The 16109-nt window shown below is 38.2% G+C and overlaps 1 protein-coding gene across 1 annotated transcript; it reads left to right on the forward strand.

The window, feature by feature from the left end:
• Window positions 1-440: 440 nt before the first annotated feature.
• LOC307167847 (sialic acid-binding Ig-like lectin 12) lies at window positions 441-14765 on the forward strand (the record flags this gene model as incomplete). The annotated part of the gene is made up of 8 exons (XM_079887151.1): window positions 441-492; window positions 9025-9405; window positions 9497-9784; window positions 9869-10162; window positions 10368-10500; window positions 14076-14144; window positions 14295-14310; window positions 14437-14765. 8 exons carry the CDS (start codon window positions 441-443, stop codon window positions 14497-14499), a joined length of 1296 nt encoding a protein of 431 aa, XP_079743277.1. The 3' UTR covers window positions 14500-14765.
• Window positions 14766-16109: the final 1344 nt, after the last annotated feature.

Raw genomic sequence — 16109 nt, forward strand, 5'->3', positions numbered from 1 at the left:
TCTATGCTAACGTTATGCTATCTGGCTGTCTGCCTATCTCTCTATACTAGCCTATCTATTTATTTATCTGTCTGTCTATCTATATCTATGTATTTATCTATAATCTGCGCTAACGTTATCTGAATACTCTCTTCTGCTACTCGTCTCTCTAGTCACTCTCACTGCGGGCCGCGGGCTTTGGTAAATTCTCTCCCCAACGTGACGTAATGGCATTGTGGGGGAAAGGAGAATCGTTGCAAACCGCTGTAAGATAGTACATACTTTTTCGTATTATATTCCGCTTTGTGATACCCAACAACATAAAATACAATGAATAACAGTTTAAATGTTTATTACCAACAAGTAAATTGCACAAATTCGATGAAAAAAAAACCTGCAACACGGCCTTTAATAAAGGTCTTCTGAAGTGAAGCGAAGTATTCGTGTAAGAAAAACAGACAATGGCTGTGTTGCAAGCATACCACACTGATCTGCTGAAAGATTTGGACCAAGGTCGGGGTCTTTCCCCGGACACAGTGAATGCACTACAGATTAGCTCTCTGGGCCAGCAAACAAATAGCCGCCGCGATCGGACGAACTCGATTGTGGCGATGGTGGCCAGAGAGAGGCATCTGTGGTTGAACTGGATGACATTGGGGAGAAAGAAAGCTTTTCTTCTCGATGCACCAGTGTTGCCTTCTGAACTTTTCGGCACCTCCGTCGAGATGGTGATGGGAAAGTTCAGAGAAGCGAGGGCGCACTCAGCTGCATTAAATCTTGCATAACACTGTGGTCCGAATCTGTACACTTCCTCACCCCCAGGCGCTTCTTGCATCAGCCGTGAGGCTGGACCTGTGATGAGTGATTCCTTCAATTTAGAACCCTTCTGTAGGTCTGGCGTCGTTTGGTAGCAAGTGCACTCTTTCAAGCTTTTTATGGTGATAGGCCTCCATTTTGTGAATATCGTTTAGGCCATCACTCTACAGGCAGCAGGTTGAGCTCTGTAGGTTTCCTCCCTTTACGAGAGTTTTTTAGTAAGGTTGAACAGTAGAACTAGGTTCCCTGTTAGACAGTATTAAGGGGTGTGTTAGGTAGGGTTTTTTATAGAATAAAAATAGGGCCCTGAAGTTTCCATATATAGGTAGGCTATGCATACCCTTCCCATAGGCCTCCTCTGATTTAGAGTCGTCAGGCTTATATAGTGGGTAGTACAAACTGTGGCAGTGGACAGGTTGGCCTTATTATATGAAAAAATTTCTAGTCATGCCACCTTCATCTGACCATCAAACAGACATTTCTGTATGAGATGGCTTCCTCCCTATCTGGAGTTTTTCTACTGAGGCCACCGCTCTGTCAAGCTCCAGATAGAACCACAAAATCAAGGGAGGCCCTCGTCGGGCCACCTTGATAGCCACCTTATACTAGAGCAGTAGTTCTCCTCTCACTTTAGAGAGTCGTTTTGAGATTATAGCTCTGAACATCAGACATGTAATATTCGTGTGTCGGCCCTCATGGGGCCGCCTCGATATCTGGCTTAGGCTTAGTATCTAGGATTTTTTGGTGGCGGTCTGCTAAGCATTCTCACCTCAAGCCTCTCAGTATCTGAGTGTAGGTTCCTTAGACCATCAGGAGATTGTATTCCTGTAAACTAGTTTTTCCTTGTACTGGTCTCCTCTTACTACAAGATTCTTCTGGACAAGGCCCGCCTTTTGCATTAGGTAAAAATGCTAGTGATGTAACAGGGTAGATAGCAGCATAGGTAGCAGGCTACCTTCAAAAAGCATCCCATGCAGATATCTAATGGGCATTGTCAGGTCTTTCTCTCTAGAGAGTAAGAAGCTGTGTGCTCAGGCCTCCACCCTTTACAGCATTGAGTGTAGTAGCTGGCAGCAAGGCCTTAAGTTGAAAAAGGATTTTTCTTCTGAGCCCTTTGAATAAAATAATTCAAGTCATGAGGTTGAATGCCGTTGGCCTCCATTCCCTTGGGTTTAGTAGAGAATATAAATATGTCTTGTAAAATACAAGATAATAGGCCGCGACCCTGATACATCCTTCAGGGTCATGCTGATAGTGCTCCCCTTGTTAGGGTCATTAATTAGAGTACTTTGCTACCCATAGCTCGTTGTTTATCACCTTTCACGACCCAGGCTCAGGTAGAGACAGATTAGTTACTCCCTCCCATTTGGGATGGTTGCGTATGCTCCCTTTGAGCTAAAGCACTGCCCGAACTGATGCCCGCGACATTCTAAGCTGTAGGCCTTACATTAGGCCTCCTCGATCCTCCGGTAGCGTAAGATTGGACTTTCCTTGCTTAAATGTACTTTCCTTGCCAGAAATGTCTGTGAGAACACATAGGCTTCTGAAGGCTATGCTAATATCTTCACTATCAAGTAGGTAGGCCTTAACAGGCCTCCTGGAAGGTGGCTCCCCAACGAGTTGGATGGGGAGCAAAGGCATTAAGTATTACGTTGCAGGTCCTATGGAACCTCCCTGATTTTAGTCCACAGCCTGGTCAATACTTATCAAGTTGAGCATAGTGTTCCAAAATCTATCTGAGGATCACTCTGTTTGAATACCTAAGTTTGGTCGGAAGGTCGAAGGACTCTTACGAGGCCTCCTTGTTAGATCAGCCCTAGAGCTGGAGGCGCCTTCCCTTTTTAGGGTCCCTTTTAGAGTGCCCAGCCTCCACATCGCTTTGGAAGCACTGTGTAGATTGAGGATCGAGTAGAGTCACTCCCCTCGAGTAGAGTCACTCTCTATGATCCAGTTTGTGAGTGAACTACAGCCATTAATTGGAGTTTTTCACTATTGGATTTTGTGAGAGACTCTGTTTAGGAAACAGACAGGTTGTTGGCAAGACTAGGTCAGTAAATTTGACCAGGTCAGCCTCCCTGGTGGCATATGGGGTTGACTTTATGTTCCCCTCAGAAAGTCACTGGACGGGACTCCTTTCGGGCCCCCTGGCCATATTCCCTCAAAGGAACCCCTTTCATGGAAGCTGTTGGTTCCAAGCATTTGAGTGGCCTCGCTGGGCCTTTTGTTGTTCTGAGGTCTCTTTGAGGCTTATAGCTTGGGCACTGACCATAGGGAATAATGTTACTGACAGCCTTTATATGACCCGAAGGGGGAGTGTTTCTTGGCATTTTCACTGTAACGGCCATTTCTGACGTTTCTGTCACAAGCCATATTTGGCATGTACTCCCCTCAGCATGGTGGGATTGTACATCGTTCCCCATAGCGCCATCGACGCAGTTCAAGTTCCCTTTCGAAAGGGAACATCTAGGTTATGACTGTAACCTTGGTTTCCTGAGAACAGGGAACGAGACACTGCGTCGCTAGCCATGCCTCGGGGATGCCTGCTGAACAGTCCCTTTAAACAATAAGTGGATGACATGTTCTCTAGGCGCCCCTCTTATACTTCCGGGTCGCACTAGTAATGTCATCGGCTATCACTGGTCAGTATCGATTGCCGTGTTTGGATAAGCTTTTCAGACTCCAGTTCATGTGGAGGGCGTTCCCCATAGCGTCATCAGGGAATAGTGGTTACAGTCGTAACCTAGACGTTTTCAAATTATAATACAAAAGATTATTATTTCTGCTTCCATAGACATCAGTGTGTATTTTACACATTTTTAATATGTACTCTTTGCACTTATGTGTATTTAAATGTCTGAAACCTTAAATAAACATTGTGGTTGAAAACACTGAATTGTTGCGATATGTGACAATTGCTGAGTCCATCTCTGGCTCAGCTTCAACCAACACACAAAAGCACATTTGAATTTAGCAGTTGATCATGTGATACACTAATTCTAATCAAACCGGTGTGATCATACGCGTCAAAGGAGTATAAACTGATATAGTAACAGCCTAGATGTTTTGGATGATCTTTGATTGTATATGTAAATGAGTTCGGCTTGTGCCTGTTAGACTAATCCATTTTGTAATATGGCTGATCAAATAGAAACTTCATGCACTTCATTAATCCTTTTTACAAACAGGTGTTCAAAGGATCAAATTGAAGACTTTCGGGCTTTATGCTATTGCTCCATCATTTGTGTTCATCCTCATTTGCATACTGGCTGGAGTATATAAAAGGCGTCAGGTTTGTATGTTTTTTGTTTGTTTGTTTGTTTTTACTTTTACTAATCCTTCAGAATATCTCTGTCTCAAACCGACTAGTGCCACCAAGATGTCAAAATCGCATGGTTTCTGCTGAATTTTCTCTCTTTTCTCTCATACCCAAATTTGGTTATCTTGAGATTAGGGGGGATGGGTCCACCTCAGTTTGAAAGTTTGAATCGTGTTCTGGGGTGAGAAGTGCCAGTACGCAAAATTGGGTATGCTAAAGATTAAAATATAGAAATGCTGTTACTGCACCACACTGTCGACACATTTGACAAATGTTTTACAGCTGTTTTTGCTCACTGAACAAAGGAAGTATTCTAAAATAAAATAAAAATATCTTCATAAAATTCATAGCCTCACACATTCTTGCTTCTAAACATCACTCACTGATGAAACTTCTCTTTTCACAGGCCAAAAAACACATGTACAGTGTCTCAAACATACAAACCTCATACATGCATTTGTGTCTTTCAAGGTTTAAACCCATTACACAGCATAATGTTACTATTAAAAATAATAATCAAAACATATTTAAATTCTAAATGCTGCCCATATGTTATTGACTGACCTCTGTGTCCCTGTTTATATATATATATATATATATATATATATATATAAACAGGGACACAGAGGTCAGTTAAGGGTTATGATTATGAGGCCAATTACACCAACATGGACAAACTCAACGTGTATGGAAATGTCTGATGATAATATACAAAACAAGGTTCAACACAGTGTTTTTTTAAATGCTCAAAATATGCTCAGCTGATTGTATACTTTCAGAAATATAATCACTCTCTGTTTTTGAGTCTGTGGCATGAATTGTTTTATCAATGCTTTCCAAAATGTTTATATGACAACATATCTGTTACATTCCATGTGTGTTTTTGAATTTTGTATGTTTTCTCTTTTCTTCTCTTTCTCTTTATTAACTTTTTCTCTCCTTCCCTTTACTTTTTCAATTTCTTCTTTCTACCCCCATCATAATAAAAGTCCTCACAACAACATCCACTTTAACAGAATAGATACTGCTGAATTAACATTCAAACAACGCACTGCACTGGATCCTTCACTGGAAACCGAAAGTGACTCACTCTCGCTAAATGTTTACTTTTTGAATTATTGCACTGGGAACAATTAGTCAAAGGAAATTAGATATAGGAAACAAAAGTCGACTCCATTATGACTAAAAGTTGCTAAGAAGTATTTCTTACTAAAGCAAGGCAATATTTGACTCTGGTCAAGTGTATGCAATAGGTCTGAGTGACCTTTGACAGCAATATGTCCAGTGCATTATGGGTGTTGAAGTTTTCTACTTATTTGTCAAAATAATGTTTCTGTTTTCTCTAGTCAGGTAGCACAGATATAATTTTTCCACTCCCTTTTACTGTCTAGGTAGCCAAGTTTTATCGAAAGGCCATTTCGCCAGCAGTGAAGTGCCCCTTTAAGACAGCATGTTAAATAAAGTACATAAATGGAATAATTTTTGTGCTGCAAGTGCTTCTGTGCTGTCATGTTATATGAGAATGTGCTGTCTGTATTATTACTTACTGTTTTGTGTCTTTGTAACAATAGTGAAAGAAAACTTGTATAATCCTTATCTGACACAATAGCAGGTTCAGAACACGTTTTGTACTTTGTTTTTAAATACCACTTGTGTATTTTAAAGATCGTAAACAGGCCCTTTTGTCAGAGTCACAAATGGTGATGTTTCCTGTCAGGAAATACTATATTTGACCTATGTCACTATACAAATGCATTGGTGTGATGAGCCTCGACAAGGAAATCTTTTTTTCATCTTGGTGGGCATGAGCCTCACAGCAACAAATGTGCTGAGCTTTATGAAAAACATAATTTTTCTCTTTTTGGAAGTAGGATCTTTTCCCAGTCCTCTACAGAGGACTTCTAAGAAGGTAAGAATGAAAAAAAAAAAAAACGCTTTAGAAGAAGTCTGAAGTGAGAGGAAAAAATATAAATTCATTTAAGAAAACTGAAATGTAAGTGGTAAACTAGAGTTGAGCAATGCTGTACAGAATGCTGGAAATTCATTTATTTTAACCATTATTAGCATGTAATTTTGGATTTTGTCTTTGTATTGACAAAGGAACATGAAAGCACAGCTGTTACTTCGTTTACTTTTCCAAGGTACAGTGTCTGTTTTTTCTGTTATATTCTGTTATATTTATTAATATAATTTAACAGAAATGAACATGAATTGAAATGTACATAAATCAGGTTTCTCAGGTTAGTCTTCTCAGTACACTCAAATACCACATTCACAAAATGTTACACACACAGGGAAAACGTTAGTCAAAATCAAAATTATAGCCTATGTCTGATTCAAACTCAGAGTCATTCATGTTTTTTCAGGAATAAAATAATTTGAAGCTATAAGGCAGTCACTAATATCCTCAATTCAATCAATAGTTTCAACAAGCCAATGTGCAGAAGCATTAGCCTATGCAAAGTAAATTGTGTCTGTGTGGCATTTGGTGTTGTCGAGGGTAGGAGATACATGTGCCTACAAGGTGGGGATATCAAAGGAATACAAACCAAGATATAGGCTTCCCAAAAACTACAAAACCCAGATCACGTACTAAATACAAACAAAATTTATGTCAAGTACCTTTAAACCCGAATATAAGACGAGGTTTTTGTCCTAAAAATAGGCTGAAAAATGGGGGTTATATTCGCGATATAGACAAAATCACGGGGGGGGGGGGAGAAAGAACAACGGAATTTATATGAAATAGTGACTGAAACGTGATCCAAAACCAGCTTTCTCTTCCAAGATGTTAATCTGCACAAAAATCTTGATAATCGAGCCGTCGTCTGATGAAATGACATATAGCCTACACATAAAATAAATAAATAATCTGTGCTGTGATTTCGGCTATAGGCTACTTGCATGTAAAATTAGAGAAGCAACATAATATTTGTGTTTAACTGAATTAAAACGCAGCTCCTCTCTGCCGCGCGAGACGCAGAGTGAGCGAGCGAGAGAGAGAGAGAGAGGTGCGTGCGCGAGACGCAGAGCGAGAGAGAAAGGTGCGCTTGTGCTGGAAGAGAGAGAATTAATTATCACTGCAATTTTCAAATAAAATTATTTTCTGTTGAAAACCAGATTTTTTCCACAAAAATCTCTTTTTGACCAAAAAATAAGTCTGGCAAATGGGGGGGTCGTCTTATATTCGGGTATATACGGTACTATGGCTAAAAACAAACTTTAGGGCTTTTCATATCTGTAACATAAGGCCCTTACACAACACCGTTTTCAACTAAAAATGTAAAACTTTGTATGGGTTTTGGCCGTTCATTTACACGACAACAGCGTTTTGGGTGGCTGAAAACACAAACTTTTGAAAACGGTCTCCGTGAACAAAAATGCAAATCTCATACACATGCATATGTGTTCAGTCTAAAGGCCTGGTAAAGGCCGTCATCTAATGGCCTGGTAGCAGAATACAGCAATACAGCATTTTTAGTCATTTTTGTGGATTTTTCATTAATAAAAGTGGATTTCTGCACTTTTATTAATCTTTATGTCTCAATAGCTGATTGACTTCGAGTGAACTTTTAACGGGGGCGAAAACCAAAACGTTTCCAGTAGACAAACCACAAGTAGCTGAAATGTCTCAGTTATAGTGTTTAAGGATTAGTTCACTTTTAAAAAAACTTTTGCTGATAATTTACTCACCCCCATGTCATCCAAGATGTCCATGTCTTTCTTTCTTCAGTCGAAAAGAAATTAAGGTTTTTGATGAAAACATTCCAGGATTTTTTTCCATATAATGGACTTCAATGGGCCCAAAACGGTTCAAGGTCCAAATGACAGTTTCAGTGCAGCTTCAAAGGGCTTTAAACGATACCAGGCGATGAATAAGGGTCTTATCTAGCGAAACGATCGGTCATTTAAAAAATAAATAAAAAAGTTATAGTTTTATAAGCACAAATGCTCACCTTGCTCTGTTCTGTGATGCGCGTTCGTGACGTCATGTAATACGCAATTACGTTGAAAAGGTCATGCTTGACGTAGGCGGAAGTACCGAGTCAGTGTTTACAAATGTGCGGAAGGAGGACACATATTCAAATGTCTTTGTGTCAGTTTATCGTTTAAAATGCCCATTTCGTGTGCGTATCCTGGGGGTTTAATATTAAAAAGCCTAAAAGAAAATTTTCGTCAGGACAGAAAAGCGTGACCTTTTCAACGTAATTGCGTATTACTTTTTACTCTGACTCACTTAAGCTAAAGTAGCTCTTTTATGTCAGTGATAGACCTTTTCAGGGTCAGAAGGAAGCTACAACATTATTGTCATAGACACTATTGAATAAACAAGTAGTCAATTTTATTGACAGCCAACCTGAGTAAACAGGATGCCTGCAAGATTAGAGAAGGATGCTTGACATGTCGATAACATTTTGTGACTGACCTCAGTTAAATGATAAGCAATGTTTTTCTTTTGCAAGGAAATTAATTCGAGATCACAATAGAAGAATGTTTCTGTTGCGATCAAAAGACAATTTAGAAGTGATCACGAGAAAAAAAATCCAATTACATAGATTCTTATAGATCATTTTGTTGAAATCATAGTGTGAATCCATTAAAATAATGGAAACAGATTCTATTTTTTATTTCTATCATACAATTCATCTCTTTTTATCCAAAGGTCAAATTAGCAATGAGAAGATTTAAAAATCATAACCAAACATACAATAAGCCATACATGTTTACACTAAAAGTTTACAGCAGTCACAAAGAGCTGAATCTACTGACACTTGTTCAAACTAAGTGCACTAGTATAGTGTACAGTGTACACAGTTCAGTGTACTATTACTAACAGAAAACAATATGAGTGAAATTAAATGCTGAATAAACACACAGCCATTAGGCTAATGGCTCCCACTTTTGTCCCACAGGTGTTCTGCTGTTTGATACTTTAGCATGGGAAGTGAAAATGCCGAAAAACATTCACGGCCTCCAGGGTTCCTGTCTGGTTATACCATGTTCTTTCTCTTACACATCAAACCCACCCAAAGACCCAAGTAGAGTTGTGTGGTATCAGTGGGTCTCTAAAGGTTATCCTTTAGTTTATGATCCTTTGCATGCAGATGATGTCATTGAGAAGTTTAGAGGAAAAACTGATTTATATGTGAACTCAAGTAGGAATTGCAGTCTGCTGATCAGAAACCTGGAAAAGTCCCACAATGGAGAGATATTGTATGCATGGATTGACCCTGAAAATGTTAAATGGCGCACCTTTGCATTTTATGATGTCACCTCCACAATAGTAGTTGATGGTATGTAAATACTTTGGTCTTCAAATTTGCCTGACTCTTGATCTGGTTATGAGAGTGTGTTGATTAAATATGACATTTTCATTATGTGTAGCAAGTCCACAGCAGCCGAGCATCAATATTTATGGAGGTGAAAGGACGGGTGGCACCATCACAGTAGCATGTTCGACTTTCCACACGTGTCCATACAGCAAACCAAACTTCATTCTGAATGGTACTCAAGGTAATGACCAAATAACGGAGGAGGAGATTAAAGACGGCTTGTGGAAAATAACTTTGACACGCACAGGTGTCGTAAAAGCAGAAAATTTGACTATTAGGTGTTCTGTAACACATCATGGTGGCAAAACAGTGACAACTACAAGCGACAAAAGTGCCAAATGTGAGTAAACACACATATAAACTGCTTTGTGTGCTATTATGTTCACTTTAAATTACCTATTACAAGATTTCAGTTCAATTTCAGGTGTTCATGATAGAATAACGATTGAGCCTGAACTGGCAGATGTCACCGAGGGCATCGCAAAGAACTTCACTTGTTCCGTCTATCACTCCTGCCAGAGAGAGACTCCAACCATCACATGGAACTATGAGAACATGACGGTCTCAAATGACAGCAAAACACTCTCTGGTTTAAATCGCGTCACCTATTCCAACATAACCTTTCTGGGTTCAAAAGACGACCATGGGAAGAAATTGATTTGCACTGCAGAATTTTCTGGAAAAGACTTTACGGCTTCTGTTGTTTTACATGTGCAATGTGAGTGATATTTTAGCATCTTGTATGATGTGTGTGATCTCTCATGTCTTATGTCATATTATTTTCTTACACTCTAAAACTTCTTACAATCCAGAATAGAAGCATGTGCTTTGTTTTGCCCTCTAGCACCTGCTTACATCATTGCCTTGCCTTTTAGTTATGATATTTTCAGTTGTATGCTAATAATAATGTTGAATCTTTTTAGCCCCTTTCATTAATGAGGCAGACCCATTCCTTATTGGACTGAAGACTATTGGTCTGTACATCCTGGCACCTTCACTTGTGTTCCTCCTTGCTTGCATAATTGCTGGAGTCATCATATTCAAGAAGCAACAAAGGTAACTCTTTATATATGTTAATTCAGACCAGAGATTCCCAAAGGCCAGGTTCACACAGAAGCAGAATACAGTTGTAAGTTTTGTATTTGAGTCCTTAATACAATTACGTTCACACACAATTAATAATGGGTTCTTCTAAGTGACAACCGCATTCTATAACCAAACGCAAACGCAAATTTTCGCATTCTCGTAAAACACGTGCTGTGTGAACAGAATGGATCCAGACTTGACAACTAGTTGTCTGTCATGTCATACAGTGTGAGAGAGACGCTCTGCGCTGCAAAAATACATCTCCCATGTGTTGTGGGTTTTCTGTATAACTTACAGCGATGGAGATATGAATGTGTGTCATCTGAAGGTTTTAGATACAGTCTTTGCTCTCCACTGGAGCTGCTCCCGTCAGTTTTGTGATCTATGTGCAAGGCAAATGCTCTCCACCCGGATATAAACGTCGATTAATAAATATTTGATGGATGAACTCTCGGCTTGATTGGACTCTTGTCGTATAAAAAGTGATTTGTAGTTTTATGGATGACACCATCTTTGATATTACTTTGATCACTGTCACTGTGGTTAATGGTAAGAGAATAGCAGAAACTGAGGTGAGCCAGTTTGTCTTTAAATTGAGCGTATGACAGTAATGTGTCCAACTAAAACATGTACATAAATTGCAGGATGTGGTCCATCCTTGGGAATAACCACTTTGAATAAAAAATAAACTGCTTTCCACTTTTTTGAAAAAAAAAAAAAAGTGGTCTCTTGGCTCAACATGCCCCCAATGAGGGGTAAATTGAGCCTATGGGAAGAATAAGTTTGAGCCACATGGGGGTAGATTGTGTCATTGATTATGCTGAAGTAAAACTGAACATTTTCACCTCATTCAATATCAAATGACTACTTAAAATCTGTGTGTGAGCCTGGCCATCCATCATGTTTCCTCGCCTGTGGCTCCAGATGCTGGGTGAGGATCCAGCTCCCCGTGACCCTAATAAGAATAAAGTGGCTTGAATAATGGAATGGATGGATGGATGACTTCTTAAAAGTATTATCTAAAGCTAAAGTCTACAACTTTAAAGACCTCCTTCAACAAGGCTTATTAGAACAAAATAAAAGTTCAATTTGAAGAAATTACAGAACCATGAGTAATTAATGACTACACTTCATTACATTAGATCAAACTAAGTATTTTCAAACAAACAATATAGTCTATAGTATAGACACTTTTCCAAGTTTTTTTTAAAACTATCTTTCAATTTTGAACCTAACAAACTTTTTGTGAAATGTTTGATTGAAAAGTGTGCTTGTGCTATATTTCTTTAAAAATCAATACCACTTGTTGTGATATTTTGTTAAACAGTGCAAATATATAAATTTTTTAATTGTGGTTCAAGTGTTTCAAGAATACATCTGAATTTGATACATTTGGTTTACATGAAGATGATATTCAAAGACGTGTCTTTCTCTGTCCATTTCCAGGATATGACAAGTTTATAACCTCAAACTTTTTTTAACCTGTGTTGTTAGCAAATGCTAATGAGTTATTCTGAGAACAAAGTAGATGACTTCTAATAAATTGTCATATCAGTTACCATATTTGGCTTTGTATTATGTTCATTGGACTACTGTATATACAGCAAGCAGGGCTTATCGATACAATATGTTTTGCATTCACTCTCTTGCTCTTTTGCTGCTTGGTTAGATGGTCTTTAATCATTTTATTTTCTGTACCTTCTTTAAAAACATGTATCATGTAACAGTTCTAGATCATTTTGAAAATTCACATTGATGTGCTGCCAGTGGCGTCATGCCCATTCAAAGTGAGGGGGCACGTGCCCCCTCAGATTTTTCCCCTGATAATTTTTTTGTCACAACTTTATTCCTATTATGCTCCATAATATACCAAAGCCTATAACGACTCAAATGTATTCTTCTGGATGTGTAATAAATCGGTCAGCATCAGCCCGCTCCTTTTTCCTAATATGGTGTCTGTGTATCAAATCTACGCGCGTAGCGCTCTAGAATCTTTGCTGTGTATGTTCAAGCAACTCACTCGTCTCGCACGTTGAGCTGGCAATGTTTCACAGATGGTCTTGAAGTGGTAAGTCAAGTGGGCAAAGCAACAAATCGGCATTGAATTAGTTATCGGATGATATTAAAAGGTAGTGGGATTATTTGTGGTTGACCTGGAAATTTTAACTTGATCAAAAAGTTATGGATATTAGCTGCGAATTCAGAGCATTAACTTAAGTTGTGTCTGTGTAACCATAGATATCATATAAAGGCTAGATGGCTCGTCCGCGCTGCTGGCCAATGGAGCTCGACATCCGCACACGGCGGCCATCTTACGACAGGGTGCTCGCTCACTCATAACATGGTGCATGTACTTTTAAATAACCATAACCTGCTCAATTTTCTACCGATTTTCAAACGGTTTGGTTTGTTATAAACATCAGAGATGTAGCTATTATACTGCATACATATGAATAATTATGTTCAAAATGTTTAAGCATTCAGAATTATAGCCACGTTAATAACGTTTGTAAGAAACCAAACCGTTTGTAAATCCGTCCAGATTTCAGCGAGATAAGAGGATTTGTGTGCGTGCTGCTCACTCACCTTAATTCACAGAGCCCTGTCCTAAGATGGCCTCCGGTGATGCCGGAAGTGACTCCGCCTTGAGCCATCTAGCCTTTATATGATATCTATGTGTGTAACGTTATGGATAGCTAGCCTAGTCTAACCGTAAACTAGTTGGCTAACGTTACTGCCATACAAAGCCATAGTAACGTTATCTGATCGGTTTTGAAACATCTGTTCTGTTTTGTCTTGTGTCAAAGTCTCCAGCTGGTTCAATTGTTTTCAGCACTGAAATCTGTCAAACTTCTTTCAAAGTCCTTCATCACATATTAATATTAAAATAACTTAATTTCAGAGCACCACAAAGTCAGACCTTAGCACCTTTATGTACCTTTAATGTAAGATCGTTCTTAGGTCACATACCAATTTAAAATCATAACATAAAAACTGCAATGGTACTGTTTTTAAAATCATGTGTAGTAGGCCTAAGTGTACAGTAAGTGTGTGTGTAAACATGCTTTAATGAAGTAGACTTCAAAAGCTTTTGAATTTGAACTATACAGTTCTTTCATCAACCTGTCTTTTACATAAACTTACAAAATAGATACTTTAACTTAGTCCTCAGATAGAGGAGGGTTGCTGCTAGCTCCGTTAAGGTATTTCTGTCCCTCCCAAACTGCATTGAAATGGTATGTTTAGCAGCCAGAATTTAAAAATTTTCAGGGGGAGAAACCCCCTGACCCCTCCTAACATGATCCATATCACCCGTCAGAAAACAATTGCAACGTCTCAGATTGTGCCCCCCCCCCCCAGAATTTTGGCTTGCATGACGCCCCTGTGTGCTGCAGTGCTGTTTATCACTTTTAGTCAACATGCAGCAAGCAGGGTAATGAAAAGCATTTAACTGGAGGTCAAATCAAATAGGAAATAAAATAAAGAATAGAAATAAAAAAGGGCAAAAGTTCATGAAAAAAGTTTGACATAACATCTGTCCCCAGGTCAAAAGATGCATGTGCGGTGACAGGAAACAAGCCTTTCTCCAAACCTCGTATGCCATCACCAAAGAGGTACAGTACACTTGTACCCATAGAAGTATCTGAAACTAAGCCTAACTTAAATGCATTGTTAATAAGCAGTAGTAACAAAAAAAGAAGATATTTTGATATTTAAGTGGAATATCCAAATTTTTATTTAATTTTTCCTCCCATGCACATCAGTGACCCAAAATCCTTTGTGAGTATATTATTTTCACAGTGTTACACTATGGAAAACATATTCTGATCAAATGACAAATGCTTACTGTAATATGTTATTGATTAATGTCTGGCTCTCTGTTTTCTCTTGAAATATTCCATGAAGAATTATGATTGTGAAGCTGAGTATACCAACATGGAGGAACTCAACATGTATGGAAATATCTGATGAAAATGCTGTACATCAAAGAAATAAAATGGGCTCAATGCTGTTTTTAAAAAGACTGACACTGTCAGACTCCATTAACCCTTTAGAACCTGAAGCTAAAATAGGTGTTTTTCACATATTTAGATTTTTTGACTGTAAAATTCTAAAACAATGTGCTATCTTGGTGTGCAAGGTGTCATCTTTTTCAGAAGTAAAATAGCTATAATAAAACATTTGTCATGCATATTAAGTAGCATCAAGATTAGTTAGTCTTCATTATGTGTTTCCTTTGTATGTTTTCATTGGTTGTCATGGTGATTCATTGGTTCATTGATTATCTCACACCTGTTTCATTTCAGTTCATTATTTTGTTGCCCTTAGTTATTTCAGTCCTTTTGATGTTGAATGTGCATTAGCACACTGTTTCATTTATTTCTCATAATAGGATATCACACTTTTGTTGTATTTAATTAAATGTTTAAGCTGTATTAGATTATTTTGCCTCGCCTAATCTTCTTTACCTGCCTGTTTTGTACCTAACTATTACATTTAATTAAATCATATAGTTACTTCCAGTTGACATACCATTTGTTGCTTTGGTTGTCTTTATTTTATTTGTTTCTGTCTTGTTTTTTCACCTTTCACTCCTTGCTTGTAATGTCCTGCTCACTGCAGAGCCAAATGCCTTTCTCAAAAGCACTGTGAGTTAAGTTAAGACCATCATACTAGAGACCACCAGTGCCAATTGTTCTATGTACTTACGAAGCTTTTGGGAAGCCCAGGGGCCTGTTTCAATAAGAAGGTTCAACCTACTTTGAGTTAAAACTTGAACTCTGAGTTGACTTACCCTGAGATGGGAAACTCTGAGTTTTCGGTTACAGAACAGCTGAAATGAGTTAGTTCAATCAACTCTGAGTTGACCTACTCTGAGTTAAGCGCGTGCACCACAACTATAAAAAGCCATTATCAATGGAGCGCAGATATTACGAGTCACCATGGCAACAGCGCCAAACAAAAAGAGGAATTACTGTTATACAGTGTTGGGTGTAATTAATTACCAAGTAATCTAAATATTGTGATTTAATTAAAGGGATAAATCTTAATTATTCTGTAATTTAAAATAAAATCTGATGTAATTACATTAAATAGGCTACTGCATAGACTATAGAGAACAATTCTGTATAAAACAATAGTGGATTTAACATACATTTTTAAGAGGTATATTTTTTATGTAACCTTCTCCCTCTACACACTTTGGTCAAATCAAGAATAGTTCATGCAATTGTATATTGTTTATTTGAAAGCATTAAAAGTGCAGTTTCTTGTCTCTCCTTGTATTGTTCAAGTGGTTGAGGTTGATATGGGATTTAGTAATTAGTAATAAGTAGACCAAAACTTTCTAAAGATAGTAAGTATTACATTAATCTAATTACACTGTTGAAGATAACATTGATAACTATTTTAGAGTAACTTACCCAACTGTTATAATATCAGAGGTGAAACTGGAAGAACAGTAAGCCTATGTTATTCAACCTAATTTTAATTTTCATGTGGAGCAATCCTGCAGGCATTAAAAGAACATAGCAGCAGCTGAAAATTAAATATAAAAACATAATTCAATCAGGTAAGGC

Source organism: Squalius cephalus (assembly GCF_949319135.1).
Source record: "Squalius cephalus genome assembly, chromosome: 11".
Lineage (NCBI taxonomy): Eukaryota > Metazoa > Chordata > Actinopteri > Cypriniformes > Leuciscidae > Squalius > Squalius cephalus.